The sequence below is a fragment of the Helicoverpa armigera genome, chromosome 17 (assembly GCF_030705265.1).
Source record: "Helicoverpa armigera isolate CAAS_96S chromosome 17, ASM3070526v1, whole genome shotgun sequence".
In the NCBI taxonomy this organism is placed as follows: domain Eukaryota; kingdom Metazoa; phylum Arthropoda; class Insecta; order Lepidoptera; family Noctuidae; genus Helicoverpa; species Helicoverpa armigera.
Window position 1 is genome coordinate 11363297 of NC_087136.1, and position 12421 is coordinate 11375717.

A 12421-nucleotide genomic window follows, 5' to 3' on the forward strand; every position below is an offset into this window, starting at 1 on the left:
TGTTATAATTTGCGTATACCGCCCCCCCACAGGTGATTTCAACATATTCGAGTCAGTTATAGAAGACTTGTTTAATAAATTGAAATCTAATAATAAACGTAAAATAATATGCGGAGATTTTAACGTAAATATATTAGAGGTAGATTCTCCATTAAGTATTAGACTCGTAAACCTATTTAAATCTTATAACTTAGTCAATTTGTTTTTTGAACCTACTAGAATCACGGCCACTTCTTCAACTTGCCTTGATAATATTTTTTGTGATTGTGCAGCCTCAAGTTGTATGCTTCTTAATAACCTGACGTCTGACCATTGCGGACAAAGTGCTTGTTTTCCCATGGTAATCCACAAAAAGCCATTGAAAATTGAATGCAGGCCTGTTACAGCTAGTCGATGTAGTAGATTTAAAAGTAATATAAACAAAAAACTTAAACCTTCTATTCTTGCAAATGAAGATCCTAATGTCATGTATGGATCACTCTTTGATGTTGTAGAAAAGGAATTCAATTCCACGTTTAAGACTAAAACCATGACTGTCAATGCTACCTCTGCCAACTTTAATAAATGGGCTACTGAAGGTATTTACAAAAGTCGAGCGAGGCTTTACGAGTTATACGGTATGAAAATGTACAGGTTTGATACTCCATTCTTAGATTATGTTAGAAAATATTCAAAATTATTTAAACAAATTTGTAATGTTGCTAAAGCAAAATATATAAGTAATACAATAAAAAATTCTTCCAATAAAGTAAAGACTACTTGGAAAATTATTAATCAGGAAACTGGAAAATCGACAAATATTGAGAATAAATTAGAAATATTCGCTGATAATAAACGTATTAGTAATGCGGCTGACGTAGCCATGGCATTTAATGAGTTCTTTGCTAGCATACCTTTAACTACGACTCGCTCCTTGAGTTCTTCTGCTACGGACGCTGAGAATCTCCTGCATAATAGTGTCCCTAAGTGTGAAAATATTCGAAAAATTAGTACTCAAGCAGTTACAAAGATATTTCAATGTTAATAGCCTCCTTCATAGTGAACAATATGGCTTTACAAAAGGTCGTTCGACAACAGATGCTGGTGTAGCTCTTTTAAAACACATTTTTAATGCGTGGGAAAACTCTCAGAATGCCATTGGAGTATTCTGTGATCTCTCCAAAGCATTCGATTGTGTGCACCACGATACGCTTCTATGTAAATTACGTTACTACGGAGTCCAAAATGAAGCTCTTAGCGTAATAGAATCCTATTTAAATAACAGAGTGCAATGCGTAGATGTCAATGGCGTCAAATCATCAGGTTTATCAGTCCAATTAGGTGTGCCACAGGGCTCAATATTAGGTCCGTTCTTATTCCTGGTATATATTAATGATCTACCATACCATCTGAAGAATATCTGTGACGTTGTACTGTTTGCAGATGACACTTCACTTATTTTTAAAGTCGACAGAAATAGGGATCACTTTAACGACGTAAACAGTGCACTTTCGTTGGTTACACACTGGTTTAGTACTAATAACTTGGTCTTAAATGCGAAGAAAACAAAATGCCTTAAATTTACTCTACCGAACGTGAAAAACCTAGGCCCGAATATTATATTAAGTAACGAGGTTCTAGAAACTGTCAAATCCACAGTATTTCTTGGTATATCAGTCGATAGCAGACTTCAGTGGGGCTCGCATATAGCTAGCCTCGCGGGAAGGCTTAGCTCAGCTGCGTACGCCGTCAGAAAAGTAAGACAATTCACTGACGTCGAAACAGCTCGAGTAGTCTATTTTAGCTACTTTCACAGCGTTATGTCCTACGGTATTCTTCTGTGGGGCAAAGCTGCTGATATTCAAAACATATTTGTATTACAAAAACGAGCTGTTCGTGCGATATACCGGTTAGGTAGTAGACACTCGCTAAGAGAGCTCTTTAAAGAAATAGGCATTCTTACTGTGGCATCACAATTTATCTTTGCCAATATACTTTACATTAGGCAAAATATTCATTTGTACACCAAAAAAAGCGATGTTCACAGTATTAACACTAGAAACAAGCACAAACTGTGTGTACCCACTCACAGACTTCATAAGGTTCATGGATCATTTTTGGGGCTCGGTATTCGCTTTTATAATAAACTACCTCTAACTTTACTACAATTACCGTTTAACGCATTTAAATTACAAGTAAAGTCAATTCTTTCAAAGAAGGCTTACTATAGCATTAATGATTATTTAAATGATAGAAATAGTTGGTCGCTAAGTTGAACGCGAGGCAGCTCATTCTTGTTATCACTATAACTAAATTATTAACTTATTAATATTATTATTGTTTACATTAATTGACATTACTTCGGACATTAATTCTGAATTATAATTGAGTTTATTTTTATTTACTTAGGGAAGTTTTGTTAAACTTTGCTTAGCATTGTTTCTTTATGGCTTGCTAGTGACTGCAGCATTTCTTACATGTTCTACTTTTGTTGAATAGCAGCAAGCACGTCATGCTCCCTTAGACGGTATGGCCAGCGGTAGCGTTGGGGGTCGGGTTGTCCCCTTCCCTCAAAAATGTGCGAAGGGGGCGATGGCTGATCCTCGCGTTATACTCGTGAACGGGTGCTGCTGGCGGTACCAGGTCGTGTTGATGGCTATTGACACTTTATCAATTTTAGTATGAGTTTCTATTAGCTTTTTTTTTGAAGAAAATAATAATACTGTAGTCCTAGCAGGTACACCTTGTTTGTGTTGTACAGCTACAACGTAAACATCTATGCGCATGTAGGTGGGCACGCTGATTCTATGCTTATATTAAAATACATTTTTATTTTATTAACAGGAGGCTTTAGATACACTTAATGGACTATAAGAAATGCTTGAGTACTTAGTCTTTATAGGTGTAAATCTGTGTGCTAGCCTACTTGTGTTCAGTTTGTTTTTTTTTTCCTTTTTTAATTTTATATAATAGTTATCATGTGATAATGATATTTTTATGACTTTTTGACTTGTTTTGTATACATTCTGGTTCTTCAAACCTTACAGACAGACATGTGTTGCTGGGGAGTTTGTTGCGCCACTTCTTCTTCCCAGCAAAAACACATAGGAAGTGGTGAAGGGCGGGCGTTTTTGGGGGCTGTCTTTTGTTATTGACGTTCGAAAAGTGCTGATTTATCAGCCTAATTTGAATAAACGATTTTGAGTTTGAGTTTGAGTTTGAAGGTGATTAATGCGACCAAAAACTTCCTAACTTAACCTTCAATAATCTACATACATCCCAAACTAATCCCTTTTTATCAAGTACAAACAAAATAAAACAAATCAATATCTACCCCAAACAATAAAGCAAGACAAACAGAAAGATCACTATGAATATCTAATAATAATCATACAAATGGGTTGCGCATACACCTCGTACCAGGGAACTGTCTCACGGCGCGTCGGCGACCAGTGTCGAGGCGTTGCCGTGTCGTGCGCGTGACGCGGCGGGGGTTGCAAGCATCGTGGTAGACGCCGTGTTACCACTGATACACTTTATTGTGAACTAGTTGGGATGCGGTCACGGTGACAGCGGGAAGTTACAACCCATATTTCATGCATAATTGACGATGAATGGTGATTGTAACATCATTTGTATTTTAATGATTTCACCTCTATTTAATTATAAACGGAATACAAAAGGTAATTATGTAGTTAATGTGTAAACAATAATGAATTCTGCAAATAAAATACGAGCTGATTCTCCATAAGCGTAAACAAGTCAACGATCGATGAAAGCCTTCCTACCCTTTGTATTCAGTTCAATAACACACAGCTAAAGAATAACCCATATTTTTGTACCGAACACAATATAAAGTATTGTGTATTACTTCATGAACTTTGATAAAAAGGAAGCCTACGGAAAATATAATGGAAAAGCTTCCACAAACAATATAATGGGAACAATAGGGAAAGCTGTCATGTAAGTAAATAATAATATAATCGAACAGTAAGTTATGTTAATGATATGTTTATGTTCTCACAATTTAAAACTGTATTTACTTTCGCTACTCGCTCCGCTTATGGTCCCGCTAATCGCTCACAGTGAGACGTGAGCGATTGCTATCGCTTGATGTTTACGTGTTTCCCATGGCTGTCTGGCAGCGCGCCGTCCTTGTATAAATAAGTGACGAGTTTGATTGCAGGTCACTGGAGTGGGTCGCTACCTTTATATTTACACATTATTTGCATGCTGAAGCTTGTCGTGAGCTCGCTGCTTTATTTTTATTAACTTTATATTGGATGAATGAGGAATGTTAATTAGAGTTTTTCTATTCCACAGAAATGTTACTGCTATTTATTTAACATCTAAATTAAATAATCAGCTTTTTTATGCTATGTGGGCAAAAAGTTCAAATAGCAATAATCATCGATCAAATACACAGAGTGGTGAAGAATATTTCATAACAAGTTTGATATCTGAGCGTAATAAGTTTTGTATTTTATTCGTTTACAAAATATAGAATAGATGCTCACAATTTGGGGTCGATTGAGGTCAATCTGAAATTAATCGTTTGAAAACCCTGTCTAAACCGGCTTCTATACTTATTTATCTTATTCGAACATCAAACTATTAAAACATAAATATTGTAATAGATTCAAATAAGATAAAGTTGAATTGCTTTTCAAATAACAGAGGGTTTTAGTTTCCATGGCAACGTGCCCCAGTCTAGAACATTAAATCCAAAAACTCTGTATAAAGCAGTTAGCTGACTAATCGCCTCGAAATCAAATAACTATCAGTCTTTTGTGGCCCGGAGAGTTTCCAACAAAATAAACTAAATTAATTCCAGCCAAACTGACAGTTACCCACGCTCTCTCGCTCCTTCGTCCACAAACTCGAATAGATAAATTGAACTTAAAAACTAACCCAATACACAATTACTGCTTCAATATTATGTAATTTCTATTTAAATTACAATTTGGGTAAAAAATCCTCCCAGTTTTACTGTCACAGGATCACTTATTTCTTTGTATTAGCCTTCAGTTGTAGATACAGTAACGATTGGTATACATACGAACACAAAATACTTGCGATGATTTTAAATTATTAAGTAAAGTTGAATAATATAATATCTCAGGGATCACGATACAAAAAAAAAAATGATATAAAGCAAAATACGAGAATAAATGAAAAGCATTTAAGTTATGACATAATCAGAATGACTGGTGCAGAGTGTTCAAGTAGTCGCCACTTGAATAAGTAAACAACTTCAAGTTATTACTTGTACTATGCATAATTTTGCTCGGCCGCACTCAACTCCATACAAAAAATGGTAACAACTTTGTAGTATGGAGGTCAGTTGAGTGTATGTCTTCATAACTACTCTTGTGACTAAATTGTAGGCAAATAATATGTTGTTACTACACGAATACTATATTATAGGATGACTTCGGATCAAACAAAGGTAATTCGATCGCAAAGGCCAGCTTGGGCGTTAATAGAAAAATATCGATTAATAAAAGCATCAAATACATATTTATAAAATTACCTACAACTCTCCATATCTGTTTCATTTTACCACTCCGCCAGAGAATTTACGCCCACTCATTAAACTTACGTATTTTGAAATATTACCAGGAGCGAGTGAGGAGAAATAATAAAATTATGCTGACGATAAATAATTATTACTCACTTAAAAATACAAATTCACATGTCTGAGCGAATTAAGTGCCCTCAGCTGTGCAAATGAGTGAGTAAATTTACAGCAATTAATTAAATGTTGTTATTAATTTCATTGGTTTATTAATTAACGTAATCACTACTTACTTATTTTACTTATTACTGATATTAATAAACTCAGCTGGATGAACAAGCACCGGGATTATTTCATCTCGTTAGCATATTGCCAACAGCGAACACTAATAGGTTTTTAAACTAAAATAAACATTTTTCTAATCCAATTCCATTGCAAAAATAATATGCCATTCAAATCTCACTCAACAATCGAGTATTAAAATCGATTAGCAAAAGCACATTTTTAATCGATATGCAATCGAAGTGATCGGGTCGTCGCGTGTCGTCGCACTCGCATCAATAAAACAAACACTAGTATTTAGTATTGATTGCATCGCTGTGTACTACATAATACTATGCCATTATATGTTTGTAAACATAGCGGCCTCGCAAATACTCATTAGGAGCAGTAATTAGAGGGCGCCTGTTTAGGAGGGAACTTTAGGCCAATTAATATATGGAATTACAGCATTCGCCACTGATTTGTGACTAAAGTTACTACAGTAAAACAAACTTTTTTGTACAAAATTAAACGTCTTGTTCTCTAATTAAACATTAATTTTCGAAAAAGTAATGTAAAGGTTTTGAAATAGAGCTTTTCAGTGAGAGAGCTCGAATGCAGACTGATTAATCTACTTGAGAAAATTCTCTTAGTTTGCATGCGAGCTCGTTACGAGGCTTTTCTTTTCAGAGGTACTCAAACATGAAATGGCGATGGCAGCTATTGTTAGGCATAAGCGATTTTAAATTCAAATGAAATTATAAAGCGTTTATTTAGTTCGTCAAACATAGAACGTCGTAGTGTTATGTACCGCCGAGTATCGTGCGATAAGCGATGCATCGGTGAATTAGTAATGAATGTTGTTGCTTGTGTTTATATTCAATAATGAGTTTGTGCCGAAGTTTCTGGAAGCCCCGGCGGCCAACCTTCCGATACTAATCTGAATACTGTAGCCTCATGTGTAATTATACATACACAGAACTTTAACATAGGGTAAGATGGCTCTACTAAAATAAGTATTAGACCAAAAACGCATCTCAAATAACAATTTTGATGGTCAAGTAAAACCCTTCTGTAAATAACTTGTTACATCAAACTTCAAAGAATTTACGTTAACGAGTTATTCAAAAAAAGCGATTTGTAACTTGTTGACCGATTACAAATTGTGATTGGATGTTCCGCGAAAACAATATTAGTGCAATATTTCTGTATGACAACATAATTCTCGAGCACGAGCATGATGTGCATCGAGTATGCAAACAATCGATGCTCGTGATTACTACTCGAGCATTACACATCAGTTTAAATGTCGAGTTGACTAAAATACTTGATGGATAGGTCGATTTGTGGTATGAGTACTTTGAAGTACCACTGCGGGACATGTGTAATTTTTAAATGTCGATATTTTGTCATTAAGTGACAGCCTTGTAACCCTTTAAACTATAATTCTAAATACGGTATACTTTTGGTAGTCCATCCACTTCTATAGCATAAAATGTGTGGTAACTATGATTTTTTTTAGAAGAAAAATCTGAACTTACTGCTGTGTAAATACAAATAGATCCCAGTTTCTTCAGTGTCGTAGTTTGTCTTTCAAGCAATCACGGAACCCTGGCAAGTGCAAGCTAACCTTGCATCTTAATTGATATCTCACAGCAGTTTTTACTAGGAACATCATAATTATTGTGTGTCTAACGTCTCAATGCAAAAACTTAATAAGATAAAAGTTTGGTTCCTCTTGTGTAGGAAGTTTCAATTGTTCAAGTGTCACGCTTGAGTGCCTCAACCTTTATCGCATCTGCATTTTTGTGGCACTTGACCTCAGTGTCAATTACTACTAAATTATAAGGTGTGTCTATTAAAGTTGTATTCAGTAATATCGAATTTTGTTTTTTTTAGGTTGAAGTAACTAAAGACTTTGAATGAAATTTTTTATCCTTCAATTTCAAAATTTATAGTTGCTTAATACGTTCAAAACTGTATTATCGTTGTAGACCGAGAAAAGTTTATTAAAACCAATATTAATCAAAAACATCAAAATTGCCGACGAAACAATCTAACTTAAATTCGGGCACTTAATAACAGTATAACAAGTTGGGAACTCACTAAAGCTAACTTATCTTTGGGATAGTAAAGTTTTTGTAGCATTTGGCTTGTAAAACGTTAGTGGAGTGGTTATCGCGCATCACAAGCGCGCACTATTGAAACTTGTCGCCCGCGTCACGTAGCGTCGCCTCGTCGTCGCCTCGTCGCCGCCTCGCGCGCGCCTCGGCGAGGCGACACTTAACTGAATATGTAATGTACGAGTCAGATTTTTACAATGGACTCAGACGAGCTTTTCAAATTACAAATGCAGGAAGATAAAATCGTTTGAGAATTCCGCTGTGACGGAAGCGATTTTGCTGTCTAGGTTTTTAATGCTGAGGTCATAGAAATTTGACGTTCCACTACGTCTGATACTATAAAGCAACAATGATTTACCCTGAAAAACTATTTAGATAAAAATATCTTGATGTATTTAAGATACTCGTAGAGATCATAATTAACGATTTTTGTGACATATAAATAACGTGATTTACTTGGACACGAAATCTCTGTTAATTATTTTCAACGCTAATTGCAGTTACACAATTTTTTCATTAGCAAAAAAGCCATTTACACGTACTTTACCGACCATATTTCATTTCCATCGCCAATCAATATTGTCGTTAATATTTAAATGAAAATTGATGACATCATTTTTAAGTCTAGACGAGATAAAAATATGAACGATCCAATTAACTGACTCTTCGATAATTCAAAACGTTGATGTTAATTCTACTTGATATTCATAAGTAAATTTAATAATAAGCTATACTTGACCTATAGTTAATATAAAATCCCACCCAAAACAAAAATGTGAAAGACTGCCAAGTTCGATAATATGGGAATGCTTCGCCTATAAAAGAAGTGAGATCTGAATAAGTACCAAGTTCCATACACATACCTCAGTTAAAAATAGTTACTTTTTAATGATGTTACTTGGCAAGTTTTCATACACCTTGTTATAAACCTACTAAACGCAATGAATCAAATATTTAATTTTCTATTAAAACTTGCCAAGTAATCATCATTAAAAAAGTAACTATTTTTAACTGAGGTATGTGTATGGAACTTGGTACTTATTCAGATCTCACTTCTTTTATAGGCGAAGCATTCCCATATTATCGAACTTGGCAGTCTTTCACATTTTTGTTTTGGGTGGGATTTCATTTATTTTTGTAAGGCTGTTTATTTTATTTTTTTCTTATGATTAAGTTAGTTAATTTAATTTAATTTAATTTATTTTCAAAAATCGGATAACAAAAAATCCATAATGTTAGTAGCTTATATATACCTTATATCTAGTGTTAGTACATACAAAATTAAAAATAACAAAAACAGAATTTGAGTCATCTTGTACAGAGGATGAAAAACAAGATTTTCAAGCGGCCATCCTCTCCACAAAATGTCTCAACAAAGGGGAAAACACCCTCTCGGCCACTGTTTCCAGAATACTGTTGTTACTGGCTCTGGTTCTCGCTACTACCGATGCTATTTTCTTCCGCATGATGGCGTGGAAGCCATCAGTGCGATTCTGTGTGAACATCTCTGACGCACTACAGAACCGGGGCAGTCCCAACAGCATTCTAAAAACATTGTTGTACTGGACGCGCAGGACATCTAGCGACCTTTTGGTATAGTTGATCCACAGACCACCCGTGTACAGCCCCTGACAATACGCTTTGAAAAGTGTTATTTTGACTTGGTCCGTACAACGGGCGAATCTGCGAGCCAACATATTACCACGGACCGCCAATGCCCTGCGCTCCCTCTCAATATCTACATTGTCTTTCAGGTCATCGGTAAGCCAATGTCCCAGATATTTAAACTGACTTACTCTTTTTATGTGCAAGCCATTTAGGGTAAAGTTAGGTAAAAAGTCCGTACACTTACCGGTGACCCCAAAGACCATGTACTCACATTTTTTTACATTATAAATGAGCCCATGCCTAGAGGCGTAGTTCTCGCAAACCTTCAGCATTTCTTCAATAGATCCCGCAGTCGGGCCCAGCAGCACCATGTCGTCCGCGTAGCTGATGCTGTTAATACTAACCCCACCCACCCGACAGCCGGCACGCAAGCCGCTGAGCTCGACTATGAGGTCATTTATATAGAGGTTAAAGAGTCTGGGAGAGGTTAACCCTCCCTGCCTCACCCCGCACTCCAGCCCATAAGCCTCAGAGAGAATGTTGGACCATTTCACTTGGTTAGTTTGGTTAGTATACCAATATTGCAGGAATTTTAGTACTTCCACCGGTACACCCCTGTCCCTCACCCCTTCCTCCAGAGCACATCATATGAAAAGTATAAGTAAATGTCTCATTTATACTATCTTTCAGATTTTTAAATATGCACTATGCTTCTTACAAAGAAATGAACTAGATTAACTAAATGGACTAGATTTACCAACTGACTGACATGACATGTTATCATATATTATGTTCGTGGATCAAAGTTACACATTCGTTATTTTCGAAAGTGACTCACACTTGGCCGTTTTCAGATTTTTACTTTGACTAAATACAAACCTTTTATATAATCGGTACGACCATTCGAAGATATATTATATAAATATAGATAAATTTAGTTCGTTTTAGTTCCTTAGGGGTATAAATTTACACTGGGTATTTTACACCTTCATTATTTTGAAACCGACTCACACTTGGCCATTTTCAGATTTTTTCCTTTACCTTGACATAAAGACCTACCTCCATGCCAAATTTCAAGTCAATACGACCATTGGAAGTGGTCTAGGTTTTTGATGAGTGAGTCAGGGAATCAGTGAATCAGTGAATCAGTCAGTGAGTGTATAGTAAAAATAGCGATTTTCTGACGTCAATATCTCAAGACCTACAATAGGTATATTAATGAAATTTTGTATTTTAGATAAATGAGGGGGTCTCAACAGATACTAGAAATTTGATATGCGTAAATAAAATAGATTTTGAGTTACAGGGGGGTCGAATTTGGCCCGAAATGGTTCGTGTAATATAACCCACGGCCGGTGTGTCGCTTTTTTTGCTCGAACTTGGCGGACACACTGCCGTGTGTCTAGATTGTATTAGTTATTGCAAAACCTTGGTCAACTTTCAGCTCCAGAAACTTTACAGAATACAATAATAAGATGTAATTAAAAGTAATCGTAGCTCTGGGAGTTTGGGAATAACATATTTTATAGGCTTGTCATTATTCCCAGCGTGCGAATCATAAAGTTGCTAATCTAGTTTCTAGATGAAGTCACAAACAGAACATTTAGGACTTGTTTTTAATGTATACCTATAATTACGATAAACACCATCTTGTTTTGTATATTTAGTTATTTGTGAATTATATTATTTTGTAAAATCTTCAGAGCATAAACTAAAAAGTAAAATGTAACTTCATCCTTTCAAACCTTACTTCAAATCGGTGCTCCGATCGCAATTCCGACTTGAGATTTCAGTTTAAATTCAACAGCCAGTCATAGCCAATCTAGAGCTGCGTCAATAAAGCACGCTATCGACTATCGCTGGCCATATAAATTGCGAGTGAAAATAAACAGGGGATTGGTAAAAACAGTTCGCGAGACATAAAGCGCGGTGTATCAGTAGCGCTATAAATCGCACGACGTATGTGCACCTCGCTCGGAGGAAGACGAGCGCTTGTTGGGACATTGAGGGACGAACTATCGTAGAACTGGTGTAAGCTTTTGACACGATTGTTGAGGTAGAACAATACATTTATTCAAATCATAATTATCGCTTTATTATGCAATCTACTAGATATTTAACTCTCCACAAGCATTATCGGCACCTTCAATATAAATACTAGCTGATCATCGTATTTTGTAACAAAAAAATAAGGAGTCTCACAAGGATCAATTTTGAGCCCTCGCCGATTATGATGCACTATCATTTAGGTTTATTTATCAAATAAAGAGATATAACTTTAACTATAAGAAATCTGTTCAATTTAAATCTCTGCTCAATAAATAACATTGATATAGGGTGCATCCTCTTGTAAGTGTCTACACTCTCTGGGCGAGTCCCGCTCCGCCGAACTTATGTCTCTCCCGGGACTCCGCTCTGTCGCTGAACTAACTTTTTTAACTCTCATTACGTATTTACGACTAACTCATATTAAAAACTTTTGTGTAAAAAAAGATTTATTATAACTTTCTCGTATTATCACCCGAAATGTTGATTTTGAAGTTTGATTTGTTAAATTATCGTGGTTTGACCCGAGTGTGAGGGTGAATATAATCACGATATTGGAATTTACTTGTAGTTAATAAAGGGTATGAATATAATAATCATGTAAACGAGATGCAGTTTTTCAACAACGTCGTTTGAACCAAAATCAATTTACAACAAAACATTATCTACGTTATTCTTAATTTGCTAAACCTAGCACTTAGTTGCCTTTGCAGACTCACTAAAAATAATTGATTGTATAGATAGCTGCACAAGTAAATTAAGCACCCCTATTAACTATTAAATATTACTATTATTACTTTTAAAGCACCTCTATACTACAATGTTCATGCATACAAACTTAATAAAACTGTCATTTGTTTCTGTTTTAAAAGGTGCTCAATAAAAC

The 12421-nt window shown here is 35.5% G+C and overlaps 2 protein-coding genes across 2 annotated transcripts in view; both read left to right on the plus strand.

Moving 5' to 3' along the window:
- Window positions 1-9980, plus strand: part of LOC135118052 (uncharacterized) — a 127303-nt gene extending 117323 nt beyond the window's left edge. The window contains exons 5-6 of the mRNA XM_064038981.1: window positions 9203-9440; window positions 9833-9980. Coding sequence (XP_063895051.1) covers window positions 9203-9440; window positions 9833-9980 — 386 coding nt within the window. The remainder of the gene's footprint in view (window positions 1-9202; window positions 9441-9832) is intronic.
- Window positions 1-12421, plus strand: part of LOC110379559 (lachesin) — a 190100-nt gene that overhangs the window by 26028 nt on the left and 151651 nt on the right. The gene's annotated exons all lie outside the window — the stretch shown is intronic.